This window comes from Neovison vison, chromosome 1 (assembly GCF_020171115.1).
Source record: "Neovison vison isolate M4711 chromosome 1, ASM_NN_V1, whole genome shotgun sequence".
Taxonomy (NCBI): Eukaryota; Metazoa; Chordata; class Mammalia; order Carnivora; family Mustelidae; genus Neogale; species Neogale vison.
This window is the reverse complement of record NC_058091.1, coordinates 101932412-101953247: the sequence shown is the minus strand read 5'-3', so window position 1 is coordinate 101953247 and position 20836 is coordinate 101932412. Positions and strand designations below refer to the sequence as shown.

At 36.1% G+C, this 20836-nt stretch overlaps 1 protein-coding gene across 4 annotated transcripts in view; it reads left to right on the top strand.

The window, feature by feature from the left end:
- Window positions 1-20836, top strand: part of COL21A1 (collagen type XXI alpha 1 chain) — a 189137-nt gene that overhangs the window by 149158 nt on the left and 19143 nt on the right. For all 4 annotated transcript variants that reach the window (XM_044253129.1, XM_044253138.1, XM_044253121.1 and 1 more), the window contains 2 exons: window positions 16534-16578; window positions 19199-19252. In XM_044253129.1, coding sequence (XP_044109064.1) covers window positions 16534-16578; window positions 19199-19252 — 99 coding nt within the window. The remainder of the gene's footprint in view (window positions 1-16533; window positions 16579-19198; window positions 19253-20836) is intronic.

Below are 20836 nucleotides of genomic sequence, written 5' to 3'. Positions count from 1 at the left end.
TTATTCATCAAAGGATCTTATGGGGAATTTAAATTTAGGGGAATTTGCAGCCTGTTTTGGGAATGAGTAGGTTAAGAAGTTTGAAAATAGCCAAGGTATATTGCATTTTTTCTTAGAGTGTTCAGGTGAGCACTCAGAATCCATATATTGGACAAAAGACAGCGGAATCACAGAAGCTTCTTAAATGGGGTGAATGAGTGGATTGACTACTCACAGAATCATTCAATCAAATATTTATTGAGTTCTCATCTTGTGTATTATAATGCACTGGGACAAGTTCTCTACATAGCTACTGCCTTCATGGAGCTTATAATCTAGTTTGGAAGACTGTGCAAAAATGACGCAAATAATTACCAACCCAAGGCAGTTTATAGTAAGTGCCAAGTGGGGGATTTAACATGAAATCAGAAGGCCTGGGTTTAAAGATAATTTCCTGCCACATTCCAGCTCTGCAAGATGAGGTAAATCAGTTCATATCTCTGAAAAGCTTCCTCCTTATCTGTGAATTGCACATACTTACAGTACCCACTTCGCTGTGTTGTTGTGAGGCTGTCTTAGGAAACATATGGGGAAAAAAGCTATGAAAACGTTGCACAAATGCATGGAGTTCTCCTAAACACAGGAAGAGTTTAGAAAGAGAACCTTGTATCATGGGGTGATTGGGAAACTTTTACCAAGGATCTGGGGCTTGATTGGATCATAAAAGGATGACGGGGAAGAAAGGAAGACCAGAAGGAGAAGGAACATGAGTGAAGACACACAGGTAGGATGGTTAAGTGTGTGCTTAAGAAATAAAGAAATGATCTAAATGCAGTCCTGGGGCTGCAGTGATAGAAAGTGAAGTTGGGAAGGTGGGATAGGATTGTGACACAGCAGTCCTTGACTGGATTCAGGGAGGAAACTCTCTTTACTTGGCATGGAAGCGATATGGGAAGAAAAAGAGCTAACATGATGCAGAACCATGCTTTAGAGGCAGTTATGAGCTACTGGTATATTCGGGATAGACTGAAAGGAGAAGAGACTGGAATCAGGACACTAACCCACTGGCTATTTGATAAAGCCTCAACGAGCATGTGAATTGGACTGGAGTGTGAGCTCCATATATCTGACTCATAATTTTTATGATTAAGGAAGAATTCTGAGACCTGGTAACTGGATATGAGACCGGGTATGTTTGTTTATGTTCTTATTTCTAGAGAATATAAGGTGTGTGCACGTAAGCACATGGGCGTGCAGGTACATGAGCGTGGGGGCGGGGGCGGGGGAGGGAAGACAGCTGAGAGAATGAGAAACATGAAAAGAAAGAGAAGAGGGAAATAGGGGACAGCTGAAATGAAAACCAGGTTATAATTTGAGCTGGTTATATTATAAATCTTGGTGAGTCAGTTATTTGGAATTTGTGGCTCATTTTCCCACAGAAACAATGTTAGAAAAGGCTGACTGACCAGCAAGTCCACGTGAACCATAATGTGACAGGAGCAGCATATATTTACTTGAAAAATAATACTGTTGCTATCCTGTTAATCTGTTAATGAAACCAAATAGAATAAGGAGGGAATTAGGAGCGCTCGAGGGGCCGTGTTCCTCTCCCAAGGCTGCCTGTTCCTCATGGCAGCCAGAAGGAGAGGCTGATTTGTGTTTTCTTCTGCCCTGCCTGCCCCCACTTTACTCAAGATGGACTTCTGTCTAGAACTTTCTCACTAGTGTAAATTTCCATCTCAGGCCCTCCTGATTTCAGACTTGACTCTCTCTGCTCCCTTGCAACATTCACCGCATTCCCAGAATGCATAAGGCACTGAGTTTAGCGAGAGGGACTGGGCATGGAGGCTTACACCCTCCCAGTGGAGAGAGACAGTGAAAAGATAAAGAAGCAAAAGCTAAATCACAGAGTTCTAAAAAAGGCAAGCACTAGTGGGGGTATTTAGAATATAATCTCTTCTAAACCAATCAGGTAGAAAACTGGGAGTTACCAAGAGAAACTCTTCAGACTCTTTCCTACTCCATCCCACCCGATCAAGGAAGGCAAGAATGGTCCCTTGCCCTTTCTGGCCCTCTGCCTCTCTTTTCTGCCAGCTGCTGGAGAGGAAGCCAAGTTTCCTATGTCAGAAGACATACTCTCTTAGGAAAGCAGTTAATAGATTGAGCATCTAAAATTGGCCCACATTATCTGGATAGATTCTTATGGTCTGTATTCTTTTATAGTGAAGAACGGAATTGAGAATGATTCTCTTCTTTTGGCCATTAATGAAAACTTTGGTCTTTACCATGTGTAGATAAAGCTTTGGTCTTTACCATGTGTAGATAAAGCTTTGGAAACAGGAAAAAAAAAATGAAAGTTTTTGTATTTGGTGATGCAAAGAAATGAATACTCTTCCATTACATGTGGATACTGCATATAAATAAGTATTTATAATGAATGATTTGGCCCCACTAAAAAGGACATGTTCACTTGTTTGTTCCATAATGTGGCATCCAAGAAAATTAATGGAGCTTAAGTTGGAAGGACAGAAGCTCTTAGAAAAATGCTTTAAAGCTAATTAAACACAGCTTATAGCAGCTGGTTGATGACTCATCCCTGTAAGCAGATTGGTAAATATGAACACTAATGCCTGGAATGCAAATTGAGGACAAAGACTGTATTTCCTTGGGAAAGGGTTATATTGTCTAAACTATGATTACATTGTAATGGCTACATTTTGAATTTTAGTATTGGTCATTCCTAGTACGAATTTAGCCCTAAAGGTGATTTATTTTTGAAGCGGCGAATTACATATATACTAACTTCCATCCAGGTGACTGTAGACTCCTTTCTAACACATCCTGGACTTACTATGATTGATTTCAAGCCTATAATGCTCTGTTGAAGGATTATATAATCTTGTCACTAACTCAGCAAACATTTACAGAGTGTCCACATTCTGCTAGACATGATCCTACTCCAGGAGAATGTGGAGATTAATTTGTCACGGCCATGCCCTGAAGCGGTCGCACAAGCCAGGAGATGACAGCATAGTAGAAATGTTAGGTAGGCACAGGGGGTCTTGGAGAAGATGTGTATAACACTAAATGCACTCGGGACTATCCCTGAGCCCGATTCATTCTTCTTTTCTTTTCAGTAATAGCCTTATTGAGCTATAGTATACTGTATGGTTCACTTGTTTAAAGTGTATAGAGATACTTTCCTAAACAAGGTACTCTCTTGGCCAGATTCTGGAAGATAAATCGGAGTTAGCTGGTTGTCTGGCCTGGCAAGGCAGGAACCTGGAGTATGTTGCCAAATGTAGAAGTAAAAACAAAGTCATGATATTTTAGAAAAAGCTGACTCGAGTTCAGGCTGCTTAAGAGACACGGAAGGAATGGGGTAGAAATACGCGATGAAGTTGTGGGTGTAGATAGCAGCCGGTCTATGCCGCTCGAACTTAAATCCAAGAATAGTGGGACCTTTTCAAAGGTTGCAATTAGATGAGTGAGTTGGTCAGATTCAGAAAGTTGGAAAAAGATCACTCTGATAGTAGAATAGAAAATGGATAAAGGTGAGCCAAGGTAGAGGACAGAGCCTGGCAGCCTTCTAGCTGAGTTCTGCCCCCTACAGTTGCAACCAGGACGGGACCGATGGGAGAGGGGGCAGGGCGAGTGGGACTGATCTGAAATGAACCGAAGCAGCACCAGCAGAGCTTGAGGCTTGTTTGGATGTGGCACTTAAGATGAAAAAGAGTTGATTTTCGAAGTCCTACTGCATGGACGATGACACAGACGACCAGGCAATAAACAGGAAAGAGAGCAAGAAGCATTAGTTTGGCCTTGGGAGGTGATCCTAAGGTATTTTCAAATGGAACCTATCTAGATAATAACAGAAGCATTTAAATAGGCAGTCTATGCTTTGGGTAATGAACAAAGGATAGACACAGCTAATGAAATTCTAATAAGAAATAGTGGGTCAGATTCAAGGACATTTTAGCATTTTGCGAATACTGTGGGTAGTAGGTTGAAAAATACTACCCTCCCCCATGCTAGATCATCAGACCCTAATGCCTGCAACCTGTAAATGTTATCTCATATGAATAAAGGGTCTTTGTAGATGTGATTATGATATTGTGATGAGGAAATTATTCTGGGGTATCTGAGGAGGGGGCTGATCCCAGTTGAAAGGCCCTAAGAGCTGAACTGAAGTTTCTCAGAGGCATCCCTGAGAACATGGTGGCTGCTACTGGAGCAACACGGCCCCAAGTCAAGGAGTGCTGGCAGCTCCAAGATGGGAGACAGGGAATGGATTCTCCCCTAGAGCTTCTGTGGGGAGTGCAGTGCTATCAAGACCCGGACTTCAGACTTCTAGCCTCCAGAACCGTGAGAAAATAAAATGGCATTGTTTTAAACAACCAGGTTTGTGGTGAAATTTTTTTTTAACAACTGTCACAGGAAACTAGTACACAGGCTTTAATCTAGTGATATTTTATTTAGCAATGGACCCATGTAAAAAGGCCACGGAAGCACATACTGATACCTCGCAAACACTAGGCAACACCTGTATTGATTAAACATTTGGGATTAAAGCATCTGGGGTGCCTGGGTGGCTCAGTGGGTAAAAGCCTCTGCCTTCGGCTCAGGTCATGATCTCAGGTCCTGGGATCGAGCCCTCATTCAGGCTCTCTGCTCCGCAGGAAGCCTGCTTCCTCCCCTCTCTCTCTGCCTCCCTCTCTACCTACTTGTGATTTCGCTCTGTCAAATAAATAAAAATCTTTAAAAAAAAAAAATTTACTTCATCCACTTCTTATTTTTCTGCATTTTTGCATCATTCTGCTTAGTAAATTTTAGCCCATATGTCTTCTCCGTAGTCTTCATTGTCTTGCAAAGTTGGAATAGATTTAATGTCTGATACTAAATGTATTACGTATATAAACTGTATAAAATGTATACATACCTAAGCATAGTTTAAAATTAGATACTTTATAAATGTGTATGTATAATAAATAATCTACATGGTAAACATATGGTTTAATCCTGTTTTGGATCACTTTGCTTATTTTTTCTCCAGGGTGGTTTTTGATGTCTGTTATGTTCCATTTTTGCTTATCAGTACTTTATTTTCTTCCCTAAGTGTACCATTGTTTTGCAATCCATTATAAAACAAAAAAACAAACAAGGGGGTGGATTTGGAGTGTTTTACAGTGTTTCTTTTTTTTAAAAAAGATCTTAAGCTTGTCAGACTACATTTTCAGTTTTGTACCAAGGGATAAAGAACAGTCTGATTGCTTCAAGGAATCCTTAGTTGTTGGAAGTGTGTTTTCTGAACTTCTCACCAATAGCTTTGCTTTTATCTTGGGCATTTGAGGCAGGTGGGGTGACAGGGCAGCCACACACTAGAATTCACCAGCAGTTGGAAAACGAAAACTGGAACATTCATGTTTGACCAAATGAGTTTGTAGATCAAATTATGTTGATCCACTACTTCGCCATAACCAGTTGTTGCTGGCCAAACTATCTGCAGTTTCCATGTTTTCACTGTTTCTTTGTCATGGTGCTGTACTTGTCCTGGTGCTCAATCCTGATGCACTAGATAAAGCTAATCTTTTGCTCAGTCTGAGCCATTTGCTCGCTAGTTCTCTCCTGATTGACCAGCCCCAGATGGCTCAGAGCAAAGATGGGTAGGCAGCAGCTGGATTCCACTACTTGAGCCAAGATTCCTGGAGCTCCATGAGGATGAGAGAAAGGATGATACATTTCCTGGACCTATGGAGGTGAGCATGTGTTTCTTAAATAAGAAAAAATGTCTGTTGTATCATTTTTATAGGGGTGAAGATGTGGGGGTCACTGTACTGTATTTGAGGATATTGGCTCATAGAGGTTTTAGTTTCCTTTCTTCATGTCTTTCGAATTCTTGCTAAACCACGTGGTGCTTGTGTCTGTGGTGTAATGTTAGCTGGTGAACTGGTCCAAGTCATCATGTTCTTAAGAGACAAGTAGGTCTTTTGTTTCATCAACTTCTCTCTGGGCTGTTTGACATGCCATTTTTATGCTTATAAAGCCAAAGACATCCATAAAATTCTCGGGAAAATTTCATGTTGAAAGGCTGTGGTGGTTTTTCCCATGAAGTATAATTCACTTCATTATCTTCATAATGTGGTGAGATCTTTATTTACCTACTTGATTATATTTTTTATTTATATCAAGAAGAAAGGTTAAAAGGGGGAAAAACCTGAATTCTATTATTTTTCCTATTTGATTTGTAACTGAACGGCAAGCTTTTTGTACAGGTCTTCTGTACAGATTTGTAACATTTTTTCCCCCCACTCCTCTTTCAGGCATGAAAAGTGGCACATCCTTGGTATGTGTTGAGTGGAACAACCTTAACCTGATGTCTCCTAAGAATTTCCCATGGCATTTCTCAGTGTGAAAACAATCACATCAAACAACTTAGAATGTTTGAAACACTTATATTTATTATTTAAATTCGAGGGTTATGTTTTAAAACCTGATTGAGAGTCATCCTTAGAATACATTTTGAAATAGGTTTTATCTAAATCAAATTATGTACACATCTGATTTGTCTGCAGGAGTGACTGAATTTGTAAGAAATGTGTGCAACACTTTGGTCTCCCCAAATAGGGCTTTTGGTTTTGTAATGACTATGCAACTATTGTATCTTTTTCTTTACACATGAAAAGTAAATGTTGGCCTATTATCTGTATAAGTTAGTTAATAAAATCCCACCAGATTTAAGAAAGCATCTGTTTAATTCTTTCCTTACAAACGATTTCGCTGGCATAGTAAATAAGACCACCATCAAACACCTTTATCACATTGTAGATTTTAAATTTAGAGGCTCTGTGTCTATGGTACTGATCATTTTTCTTATTGTTCTGGAGAAATCTCTTAAATATGTTCATTGTAAAGTTATGGATAAGCATCAAAATGTACTTATTTCCATTTTTCTCATTTATTCATTCCTTATAATTCAAAAAAGGCTTTATTGAACTCTGAAATGACAAGAGCAATGAATGTAATTGAACTTTGAAATGCTGCATGATTAGTTCTCAGAATGGGTAGCATGACCTGTGGGTAAAGAGGATCTCGTGTTGCTTATAGAGGCTCAGTATTCTCATTGACATATGGATTGATTACATCCACCTCAGTTTTGAAGAGAAGGGGTGAGAGGAAACTTGCATCACCATCTATACAGGATATTTAGATTTCAAAGATTTCAAGACTTTGACTTTCAAATTATGCTCTTTAGTCATACAGAGGCTGGGGTTGTTTTGTGTACTTTTTATCTTTGTTGTAAGGTATCATATGATCATTTTGAATTAGTCCAAATACATTCTCCATTTTCAGAGCATGAAAATATGGAATTAACAGTGTTATTCAAGACAAGGCATATTTATTTTAATACTGGGTTCATGATCCATAAAAATGCTATTTTAGTAGATGAAATAAGAATGTTTTTCATTCATTCTATTTTCTTAAGTGTGGAAACTAATATATTTTTTATGTGATCTGGAGTGCACACTTTGGTAATGAGATTTTTTCATTCTGATGAGCTCTTTCTTTGTTGTTGTCTTTAAAAAATATTTCCAGGATGCTTGAGTGTGGTTACCACATTGAACACTAGACAAATGTTTTATGCCTCTGAGAACATTTATGTTCTGAGAAAATCATTTATGTTCGCCGTATGTTAGGGTGTGTTACAGATGGGTACATACAGATGGTAATATCTGAGAAAGAGCACTTGAAAATATTTGTTTATACCAATATGCATTTTTATTTTTGATAATCAGGTAAATACCTAATAGGTAATTGTCAATAGTGTCAGATGGTTTATAAAAATGACTTTTGTAATTTTGAATACTGAACTGTTATTTGAAACAGATATACTTTAAGTCATAGCTGCTTTGCTGTTTTAATTTTGGTTTCTTTAAAAGATTATGGCTTTGAAACTCTTTCGGCATAGATTCACACTTCTGAGGTTGTAGGGGAAAAAAGTATGTTTTTAACAAAAGAGTTTATTAATCATGAGTAGACTAGTATTGAGAATGTTCTAGAAGTCATGTATGACTCTAATGGTTCACAATGAATTTAATCTACTGGAAATGATCAAGTGAGATTGGCATATAACTTTCTTTTAATAATTTTATTAGAAGATAGGGCCAAGGTATTTTCAATGAAGGTCTCTTTCTTGCAAGTGAAGTATAGTGATTTAATGAACTAATACTAAAATAAGGACAAAGGAATTTTATGATGTCTGCATAAAAAGAGTGCACTTACTTGATGGATTTAGGTGAAGTATGAAGAACTTATGAACAATGTATTTTAAGAATGGAATTACTAATGAGACAAAAGGAGAAACTACCATGAGAGAGCTTTAGGATTGTTGCAGATTCTTACTGAGATGTGGAGTCAGGTGCTAATATTTGCCAAGCAATCCTAGAACATATGATATTGTACCAGGTGGTTTTAAATAGAGTAGTTTCTCTGCAGTTAGAAGAAATAGAAAATTTACTCAATAAACCTATTGTTCAAAGGTTTATTTAAAAAACCTGGGCGCGTGGGTGGCTCAGTGGGTTAAGCCGCTGCCTTCAGCTCAGGTCATGATCTCAGGGTCCTGGGATCGAGGCCCGCATCGGGCTCTCTGCTCGGCAGGGAGCCTGCTTCCTCCTCTCTCTCTGCCTGCCTCTCTGCCTGCTTGTGATCTCTCTCTGTCAAATAAATAAATAAAATCTTTAAAAAAAAAAATCTGGGTTTAAAAAAAATAAAAAATAAAAAACCTATGGTAGGTCGAAATTCTTAAATGCCATCAAAGTGAAGTTAATCATGAGAAGCTGAGTATTAAGACTTTTGGTGAAGGGTTAAAAATTGGTGGGGAAATTATCTATAGTTGTTTTTGAGTAAAGAGACTTAAAATGGATTATATGAAAATTTAATTGGTAGATAATCATAAAAACTTCTTGATGACTTTTCTAGCTTAATACCCCAATGCAAATAATGTTCAAGAGTTAGTTGCTTGGTTGGTTGGTTTACTATATATAGAACAGTGTTTCTCCAACTCTGATCCAGAGTACCTTAACCAGAATCATGAGAGATGGTTATAAAAATTCAGTTTCCTGGTCCATCCCAGTCCTAATGTATCAGAATTAGGGCCTAAAGCCCAGGAAACTGTATTTTTAATGGCTGCCCTTATATGTGTCTGATATAAAATTTGATAACCAGTGACATAGAGACTATGATACAGGTTGATCAAAATAGAGGAATATGAAGGTAGGAAAAAGACAAAGTTACCTATTTGAGAACAATTAATTTTAGTGATATTGGTAAATGAAAATAGAATTATCATCTTATTAGCTACCTTATTCTTTAAGACTGTATATGTGCTTTAGTATCTTTCTCTGTCTGAATAAACTTCAATATTGCCATGAATGATAAGAAATTATATTTCCAAATAGAGGCAATGTTCTTGGTGTATTTGAAATACTGTATTATTTTTTGACAAAATTTTGGAAGCAAACCTATTGTGGAAAACAAAGGTGCATCTACAGTTGAACGAGACTAAGTTGTTTATATGAAGATTGATAAATCCTCACAAAGATAGGAATTTGGTCACTGAATTTATTCGTTTTGTTACATTTTCATTGAATTTTTTAGGTTATTAGTTTTCCTAGAAATATACTTTGAAAATATATATAGTACTTTTTAAATCAATTTTTAGATCTGACCTATTACCATTTTTATTTTAGAAATAAAATTATTCTTTTTCTTCTGTTACAGGGAAATGTATGGCAAATCTTGTCAAATGCCAAATTCCTGGCTATTTTATCAAAGAAATTGGTTCTTAAACACAGTATTGTTCTTCTCTAGATGGAAAGACTGATGCCTTTGTCTAACCTTAGCAATGTGTAAAAAATTATCTGTGAGAATAACCTACCAAGGCATGAAAACTAAGCAAAACCCTTTGAGGTCACAACTGTGAGGTTGCAGTATATTTCTTTCTTGATTTAGGTGTGTGTGTGTGTGTGTGTGTGTTTAAGATTTCGTTATTTATTTTAGAGAGAGAATGGGGGGAGGGACAGAGGGAGAGACTGAGAGAGACTCTCAAGCAGACTCCCTGCTGAGCAGGGAGCCTGATGTGGGGCTTGATCTCACAACCCTGAGATCAAGACCTCAGTCAAAATCAAGAGTCAAATGCTTAATGAGCTGAGCCATCCAGGTGCCCCTTAGGTTTGTTTTATTTTTTTAGTGAAATAATAGCCACAACCATTAATATCTTTACTTTTTTATTTTGAAAGACAGGTATTTAGCAGTAGTTTCTTGAATGACTAAAATGTGGGGAGAAAAATCTTAAGATTTTTTTTCTGAGAAATTTTTGAAATCTAAAACTACATGGGCCAACTTTTTAATGTATTATTTATGTACATTTTAATTATATTTTATTATATTACTTCATGTATTCATTTATTATACATTTTATTTAACTTCTCTCAAATAGACAAAAGTAGAAGTTGTGCTGTAAATTTCAAAATCTGCCTTCATTTACCTGAATCCCAATCCCATCCCTAGAGATAATAATTATTCATTTAATAAGATTCTTTCCAAACATATTCTTGAATATACAAATACATAAACAGAACACATACAGATTTTTAAAGTAAAAAGTCTTGTCCATTGAAATTTTATTTAACTTTACAGTATTATATATGTTTTACCATATCTGGTTATAAGAAAGAATATAACCTCTCATTTCATTTTATTTATTTATGGATATATTTCATCTAACTTCCCTTATTGATGTTACATATATTTCCATGTATTATGCAATATTTGGAGGGAAGGATGTTTTCCTCTAAGTGAAATTACTGCTTCGGAATCCAGCTTATGCTTTATTCCTGATTTTAAGCAAAAATGTCTAGTGTTTCACCAACTATGTTTACAGTTGGCTTCTGATGGATTCAGATTCAGGCTTACAAAGTTCTGGCCTTAGAATCGTATGAGTTTTTAATATTGCCTGATAAGTTCTGCAAAATGCATTTTTAGAATTTTTTAGATGACTCTGTATAGTTCCTCCTCTAAACTGTTAATAACTTGTGTGAACCTATTATATTGGTATATTTCTTAACATTGAACACTCATTACACCCTGAAGCAAGTCCTCTTAATCATGCTCTACTGTTCTAATGCACAGCAGTATTTGATTTACTAACATTATGGTAAAGCCATTTGCATTTGTGTTGACAAATTAGATTAGTTTATAAATTTCATTTTAGGTATTATTCTTGACTGGATTTGTTATTAGGGTATCATGGCCTCATAATGTGAATTTAAATCATCTCCATCTTTAATGCCCTAGAGATGTTTAAATAACAAAGAACTATCTGGTCCTTGGATATTAGGTCATATTTCTGTGGTAGGCAAAATAATTATTCCTCTCTTGCCCTGTAAGAGATCCACATCCTAGTTCCCAGAATATCAACAATTTACCTCACAATGTAAAGGGACTTGGCAGACGTGGTTAAAATTACTGACCTTGATGGGGAGCCTGGTGGCTCAGTTGTTAAGCATCTGCCTTAGGTTTAGGTCACAATCCCAGGATCTTGGGATAGAGCTCCCCCATCAAAGTCTCTGCTCCACAGGAAGCCTGCTTCTCTTTCTCCCACTCCCCCTGCTTGTGTTCCCTCTCCAGCTGTGTCTCTCGCTATTAAATAAATATATAAAATCTTCTTTAAAAATTTTAAAAAGATTTCTTTATCTCCCTAATATATTTCTTGTGCATGATCTCACTTGTTAATGCAGAGGGACAGGTTATTTTCTGGATTCCTGGGTTCTTGGCGAGCCCATGACTTTCCCATGATGTGGTAGTACGAGACCATCCGTGGTTGAAATCTTGTCCTCCCCTCCTCTTTTGGGTTTTCAGGTGTGTTATTTTAATCTGCTAAACATTTGTCTTTTTTTGTTTTGTCCTGAAAAAGACACTTTGACAACAACAATATAGTTTAGAGTATCTTTTTGGCCTTTAAAAAATGTTGAAATGCTTTTAGATGCTGAAGAGAAATGCCAGTAACTTGAGGCAACTTTATAAGGGCTTGCAGGTAGCTTTTCCTTTTGATGCCATCCCTGATCTCTCTCTGTAACTTATTATGTCAAACTGGTGACATTTTCTATTGTGTATAAACATAAGTAGCACAGAAATATTTACCAAAGTATTTTCTATTGAAATTACTTACCTTTGTGTACTTTGGGGTCCAGTCCCATGTGAGTCCTGATCTGTAGCCTAGGGAAGAAGAAATTCATAGTGTTACTCAGATTACCTTTTTTCCCCCCTTGAAGATTAAAGGGAGTAGTAAAACTGTGCTAAAGTATTAAAGGGAATAGTAAAGCTGGGGATTTCCTTATTATGGGTTTATTGCAAATACTTATATATTGGTTTGTTTAGGTTTGGCAGCTGTGGTTGTGAGTTACTTCTCTTTAGCGTTCTCTTACCACAGCATAATCTTTATACATCATTCATAATGATCTGTCAGTTAGTGTGGAATTTTAAAAAAGAATTGAAAAACATCGTGGGGTTCAACTGAAAGTACATTTGAAACTTTTGGTTATATTTTCCTGAAAGAATTGGGATGGAATACATGTGAATGTTTAAAAAGCAAAAATCATTGTAGTTAAAGTTAGCCAAATAGGAAAAAACAAAGGTAGTGGATGAGGGCACTGCCAATATGATGCTGCCTAGTGGGAAGCCTTAGATTGCTGGAGTCCTCTTGGGTGCAAGGGGATGTTTTGGAAACAAGGGTAGAGAGATGCAAGGTAGAAAGACCCCACCCCTCCCCCCACCCCCAACCACCACCAAAAAAAAAAAAAAAAAGACATCCTTAAAACGGAGGAGGAGGACACATTTTGAGATGGGTGGGGGGAATTGACTTCATCTATTTCACAACTTTCAAAGGTCAGGGAGGAGCTGTGAATAGACAGTCATGAAAATTTGTTCATTAAAGTGCCAGCACTGAGCTAAGCACTTGTGAGAGTTAATTGATATAATGTACCAACTCTCTGAGATAGATTTTCTTATTTTGCCCCGTATAAAATGGAGATACTGAGATTCCACAGTTTAAATAACAGGCTTGGAGTCCATCAGCCCCTGGATAATGAGATGGCTGACTTCACTGTCTAAACCTGTAACTGCTTCCATTGGGCTTTTATTAATAATCACTATAATAACAGTTGTAATTTTTGTAGCTAATAAGAACAGTACTTCCAACCTATAGGTGCTTTTTCTTCATGAATCTTTAGGAACAAACAAATCACTTCTTGATACAATAGAAAATGTAACATTCTTCTGATATTTTGATAACTGTATATTAAATATCTATACCACTGTATGGAAAGGTTAAAAATTTTGATATAAAAATACCATTAATGGGTTAGATTTGTTTTTAGTACATTGAAAATCGTGCATTACATACAGGCAGATTGGCTCCAAGATGCTCTGATTTCAGGGATAAGATAACTGAATTCTTTGGACATGAGAAAGTATCAAGTGATATTTTTTGTGTATTCTAAGTAATGTATCATGGGCACATTTCCTTCATTGCAAAGTGGACTTTAGGAAATAGAGGCCAAACCTTTTATACCAAATTATGTATTTCTATTCTTAATGACTTTTTGTTACACATCAATGGTTTAATGGTTACGGAGAAAATTCTAGAACATTTTTATGTCAACATTTTTTCACCACAATATTATGCAGGATTTTCCAGTTGACTTTCTGCTCTTTCTCAAACCCAAACTGAAATCACAGAAGTGGGGGAAATATACCCCTTTACTCTTACCAGATAAAATGCTTATTTCTTTCTTTCTTTACACATTCTCACAGTTGACTGAATCCAAAACCACACAGGCCAAAAGTGAAATATAAAATAGTTTGCTTGGAAAACATTTGCTGTATGAAGTAATTGTCACTAAATACTTTGGATCGACAAACTGGTAAATTTCAAATGGTTTTGAATAATACTTCTGCTAGTGTAAAATTGGCAAAGTTTAGTGAATTTCAATAAATGGGAGCCCAGAAAAATAAAATCTAGCAGAATTTTATTAACTAATATAGCTCTGACTGACTTCAGTTCTGGTTAATTTCTTTCTCAACAGTCTTTTATTCCATGCATACCCATGGTATCATGTTAGTTTTGCCAAGAATTGCTTTTATAAATCAGTTTTACATCTTCTCTTTAAATATGTAGTTTTATATATTTGTGTTTATATTTATAAAATAAGCAATAGTTCTTGGCATAATTAGACATAGAATATATGACTTCATATCTCTGAACTACATTTTCATGTTTTACTAACATGTTAAGATGATAAGAGGAATCTTTTCTTTTTTTCAAATCTGAAATTTCCCCCCAAACACTCTCAATATCTGATATGCTGAAATAAGATTTGGGCTGTGTCCTAATATAGACCAAGCTCAGTATTATAATTATTTAAAAAATAAGTCATCAGATCAGATCCAGGGAGTGAATTGTGGAGGCTCTCAAGGGCTCCTGGGAGGTGGATGTCAGGGTGCCTGGGCATAACTCCATTTGCCCCCACAGTGAAGACACTGCCTATCTTACACTGGAATTGGCTTTAGAAACAGAAGTAGAGGCAGTATGTTTGTTAACTGGTTTGTACTAATGTCACATTGTGTGAGGGCGTAGAGACTTGAATCGTGATGAAACTCTAAGCAACAAAAGACAGAAGGCAGCAAGAAATCAAGCTTCTCAGGTCTGATGGTATCATGGGCAACTGTTTGATCCAGATTAGAGATTCTTGGGCCCAAGGGACACTGCATGGACACAGCAATGTCTAGTGTCCACTAGTGTCCAGTGTCTAGCGCCACTTTCAGCGTAGAACAATGTATGTCTGTCTTGTATCTGCTAAGATTTTACAGGCAGGTTTTATTTAAATTCCGGACTTAATGTAGACCTTTAGTGAGTTTGTGTATATGTGTGTTTGAATGGGAGCTGATTACAGATGGTTTCATGCCAAGTTATGGTCTATGAACTTGAGGGCTTTATTTGGAACATTATTGATCTTAATTGATTGCATTGAGAATATGCATTTTCTGCCTTGGAAGGATACAATTTATATCATTCTATGTTCTTTCTGTGTAGAACTCAGTTATTTTAATTTTCCTGTATGTTTTAAAGAAAACTATAGTATGTTTTATAATGTTACTTTAAAATTTACATGGTTTTTTATTATTTTCTAATTCATATGTTTATGAAAGCTTGTGTTTTCAACTAGACTACAATCCCTCTGTTGATAGTCGTTGCTCACACACAAACTTTGTTCTCTGCAAAGGGTGTAGTGCCATGGCAAAATGAATGGAGCCAAATAAAATCAACATGAAATCCAATTTATGATTCAAGTTCAGATTTTAAAACCAGAACTATATGCATGTGTCTTGCATTATAATTGTGGCTAACACATTGACCAGTATCGTGTTAATAAAGTCAAGATGTGAAAATCAAAATAATGGCCTACTCTCCCTGTAATAGAAGATAACTTGATCTCATTGTCAGTGGCCTCTCTACCACCTGCCTTGATTTACTCAGGAGTGCTGCTGTTCTTTGAGTGCCATGATAGTGCAGAGGGCTTTCAAAGAAATACTGATGGGGCCCTATTTCCTCATCTTTCAAATTCCTCTTTCTGCCATCTGTCTATGTTGCTTATTTCCAATGTTACTTATTTTAACTGAAGTGCCATCGAGAAAGAAGCCAAGAAGAATGAATAAAAAATGAAAATTGATTAGTACCATCACTGTTTGCTTTGGCTGGTAAAAGATTATTTTGGTAAACGCATTGAAGGACCAACAGTAGAACTGCTTGCCCATTAATGAATGTGCTAATGTTATTCTCAAATTTATACAATGAACATTAATATTCTCTGAATCTTGCTGGAGAACTTGTACATCTAGGTTGAACCATGTGAAAGAGTTCTCTCTCCTTCTGTCCTGAAACGGTGACCTGCATATTTTTCATGGTTTTATCAATAAAGGAATCATTAGGAGAATGATTGTATTTTAGATAAGGAAATAAGTTTCTGGGTATTTCATGGCTCAGTTTGGAGGATATTGGTTAATCTTATTGGTTTTTAATTATGGTTGTGAGGCAGTGGGGCCCTTTGGAATCGTACTAAATCTGAACTCCTATGACTTTACAGGTTTTCGTGCATTATTCATTTTAAATAGTAAAGGAATATATTCAAATGAAGCATCCTTCTTATTTTATCACTTATGTTGGTTTGAAAGAAGAACCAGGTTAATATTTAGTAAGTTTTTCTTTTTGGAAGACTGTATTTAAAATTTGAACTATCAGTAGATGTTCATATAATATTGGCTCTCATAAATTTTCTCTTTTCCAAATTGGATTATCAGTAGCAGTGTTATGTTGTAAGTGGATGACAGAAGTTTGAAATTATGCATTATTTACAAGTAAAAAATCCAATTAGGACTTATTCTTCCTTATGATACAGTCCATACTTTTTAAAATTGAAATTTTACTTTATTACTTTTTAGGGAATGCCAGGATTTCCTGGAAACCAAGGATTAATGGGACAAAAGGTGAGTATTAATGAAACTTGAAAGATTTGGGGCTAGATCTATTTATTAAAAGGGCAAAGCTGTGATGACTTCACATAGAACACATTCTTCCCACTTTCGTAGCAACGGTTAATTGTTCAAATATTATAAAATTTCAGAAGCTATTATTTTATCCTTATAATTAGCTTTTGTTTTGTTGTTTTATACAGATGTGCTTTCTGTTTTATACATGTGCTTTCTGTTTTTACATGGTTACTTTTCTAATGCCCTTTGACTATCCTTTTGGGATAATTTTACTACTTCCTGAACTATATCTTTATCAGTTCTTTTTTTTTTAATATTTGTATTTATTTATTTGACAGACAGAGATCACAAGTAGACAGAGAGGCAGGCAGAGAAAGAGGAAGGGCCCATTAAGCAGAGAGCCCGATGTGTGGCTCGATCCCAAAACCCTGGGATCATGACCTGAGCTGAAGACAGAGGCTTTAACCCACTGAGCCACACAGGTGCCCCTCTTTATCAGTTCTTATTACACATATCTAGGTAACAAGTTTTCAGATTTTATCTAATCTTAGATATTTTTTTTTAAAGATTTTATTTATTTATTTGACAGAGAGAAATCACAAGTAGGCAGAGAGGCAGGCAGAGAGAGAGAGAGGGAAGCAAGCTCCCTGCCGAGCAGAGAGCCCGATGTGGGACTCGATCCCAGGACCCTGAGATCATGACCTGAGCCGAAGGCAGCGGCTTAACCCACTGAGCCACCCAGGCGCCCCTTTACTCTTGGTTTTGAGGGATCATTTTGTAGGGTATATAGCTCAAGGTTGACGATTATTACACTGAAACACGTTGAGAATTTTCTTCTATTGTCCTCAGGGTTCCATTATTACTATAAAACATGTGCTCTCATTCTAATTATTGTTCTTTTATAAGTGGTCTGTCCCTTTCTTTGGGATTCTTCTAAGGTATTTTGTATTTCGTGTTCTAAAACTCATTACTGTGAATCTAGATGTGCATTTCTCTTTTTTCACCCTGAGGAGAATTCACTTTCCTTCCTGACTCTATGGAATTATTTCCATTAATTCTGGAAGATATCACTCATTATTTCCAAATTATATCTCTTCCAATCTTTGGAACAAAGATTAAAATTACAGTTAGATGAATTTTATTCCTTCTCATTTTGTCCTCCATGTTTCGGAAGAGCTTCTTATTTTCATATTCTTGATTCTAACATTCTGGTTAAATTTTTTAGATATATTTCCCATTGTACTTATTCTTCCTTTACTCTGTCTGCTCTGCTTTTTAAACTAGCAATTGATTTAAAACAAAACAATCATACTTTTCATTTCTAAAAGCTCAACTTTTTTAATAACATCTTTTTCTTCTTCTTTTTTACATCTTTTTATTCATGATAGCATCTTTTTTTTTTTAAAGATTTTATTTATTTATTTGACAGAGAGAAATCACAAGTAGATGGAGAGGCAGGCAGAGAGAGAGAGAGGGAAGCAGGCTCCCTGCTGAGCAGAGAGCCCGATGCGGGACTTGATCCCAGGACCCCGAGATCATGACCTGAGCCGAAGGCAGCGGCTTAACCCACTGAGCCACCCAGGCGCCCCTCATGATAGCATCTTGTTCCTTACAGTCCTAGTCATCTTTCATGATTCCATTCTTTAATATGTAAAGACCTCCTATATTGTTCTAAATTCTCTAACAGTTCCAATATCTGCAATTTGTTATTTCTGTTAACTCTCAGTCTTGTAGCTTGATGCCTCTTTCTTTCTTGATAAATATGCATTCATTGCTTCATGTTAATTGGCGTGAGTTCTGGCAGCCTAATCAGGCCATGGAGAGCTGCCTCCTACTAGTAACCATGGATATCAGGTCAGCCCCCTCTAAGAGTCCTGGGTGTTCATAGGGATTAAGGATTCCCACCCTCTTTCCATGGCTAGTCCACCATTCACTTTCTGATGCACTCTAGACACCTCCAGCCTTCTTGGCTCCTGCATCTCTACCTCTGGCAAGGTTTCTGCATAGATCCAAATCCTCATAATCACAGTGTCAACCCAAAGTATATTTTATTAAAATGAGGGATCTTTGAAGATCTCTCCAACTTCTTATAAGACCAACACTCTATCCCAGAGAATGGTCTTTCCAGGTTTTTATTCTTGTTAAGGATTCAAAGACTCACTTGGAATACCTAGTTAGCCACAATCCAAGAAATTGAAGTATAAATGCTATTATTCTATGTCCTGTATTTTCTTAATTTATGTTTACTATCATGTTTCTTAATCTATGATAAATAAGAAAATTTTTCATGTGACACTCCCCTCCCCCGCCAACTGTTCTCTCACCTCACCAACTCTGTGTGAACTTCCACGTCTTCATTTGAAACAATGATAGTATCACTCCTGATTTTCTTGTAAAGATATAGGACTTAGTGATTTCACAGACCCTACGCCCAAATCTTTAAGGTGTTTTATTCCTGATTTTTCTATCCTGTGTTGCTTCTGGTTTACAGTAGAGAAAGAGAAGGCAGACTGGGCTGATTGGTAGTGGATTTTCATTTCATAATGCTTCAGTAGGGAATTCCTGGAAATGGATTTATAATTCAAAATTTTAAATTTGATCTGTATTTGATTTTTAGGGAGAAACTGGACCTCCAGGACCACTAGGAAAAAAAGGAGCTCCGGGAATTCCTGTATGTTAATGTCATTCTTATCAGGGTGTTTGAAATACAGTTTCAATATACCAGAGTTCTTATTTTGGAGTTTATAAAACTTGGGGGTGGGAATTCGACAGTGATATTTGGGGGATCCACAAATCCATTTGTATGAAAATAACTATATCCATTTTTCTAGAGGATTCCACATTTCTTCCCACCCAAATAAAGATCAAGAATTCATAATGTAGATAAACCAGAAAACAAATATTCTATCTATTCATTAAAAAACTACATACCATAAAAAAGTCTGAAACGTAATAATTTTTTTCACTTTTTAAAAAAATTACATATTTTTACACTAATGATGGAGAATATATTCAGAACACATAGTATAGCAAGATCCTAAATTAGTGAACAAATAATTTTAGGAAGTTTTGAGAGTGGAAGGGACATATGAGTTTGGTATTAGAAATTATGAAAATCCTATTGTATGTGTGCAAGATTGTATAAAAATTGCTAGAAGTGATGTTGATTTTAACCTATGAATCAAATTGCCTATAATAACTTTAAGTAAGATGGTTATCTTTAATGTTTAACAGTTAAAGGCTTTATGTCAATTAAAAACACAGATATTTTATTCATTGTTTGGTGAAAGAGTTGGTGAATTTTGCACATAAGAGTAAGAAAGAAAAATATTATGCATGAGATATGAATTTGACTTTAGGGGAGGTTTAAAAGAAGATTTTTTTCCTTTAAAATGGAGTAATCTGTCTCCACTATCACTACCACATCATTTGTTCATTGAAATAATATACTTGGTTATTTACCAGGATCTATGTTAGCTAGAGCTTCACTGAACTTTGAGAATATGTACACTTATTATATCTAATATTTCATACATGCTTCAGTGAACCAGTATATTTTACATTTTATAGTCACAACAATATCCTAAATTAATAGCAGAGCATAGTAGTGATGACATAGAATCTTCAGGATGATCCTACTGAGATAACGTTTTCTGATGATATTAATTGCATAGTTTTTGCTCATCAAGTTTTCTTGGCTATGTTTAAGAGAGAGCAAATGTTTTCAGTGTCCGTAACGGTATTTAAAGTAGAATCTAAATTAAATTAGTTCCTTGTTGCTAGAGTAATTATTGTCATATTTTGAATTATATGGTTAGTTACAAATATGACCATTTTGTAACTTGAAGAGAGATTGTTATATTCAGGGAATTTATTAGGTTGTAACTCTTTCAAAATATCGTTTAAGAAAACAGAAATTGAATGTAAAGTTAACCAGGATGACATCTGTGAAGAAACCTAATTCTTAGCCATCTTGACAAAAGGGAGAAAGTAAGAATGTAGGAAAGAAAACCAACTTTTGTTTACATTTGTCTTTTACTAGCATTCCAGGAGTTTTTGCTATTTGTAAGTTATTTGAGCAACTATGTTAGGAGGGCTTTGCTTTTTTCACTATCCTTTATTTGGATGTCTGTGGGGAACTTTTCCTCATATTGTATTATTTTCTAGCAGATTAATTATTATGAGAATGTGTGCCTCAGAAATGGGTTTAATATTTTTTAAATAATGTTTTCTAAGTTACTCTCAAAACTTCCAC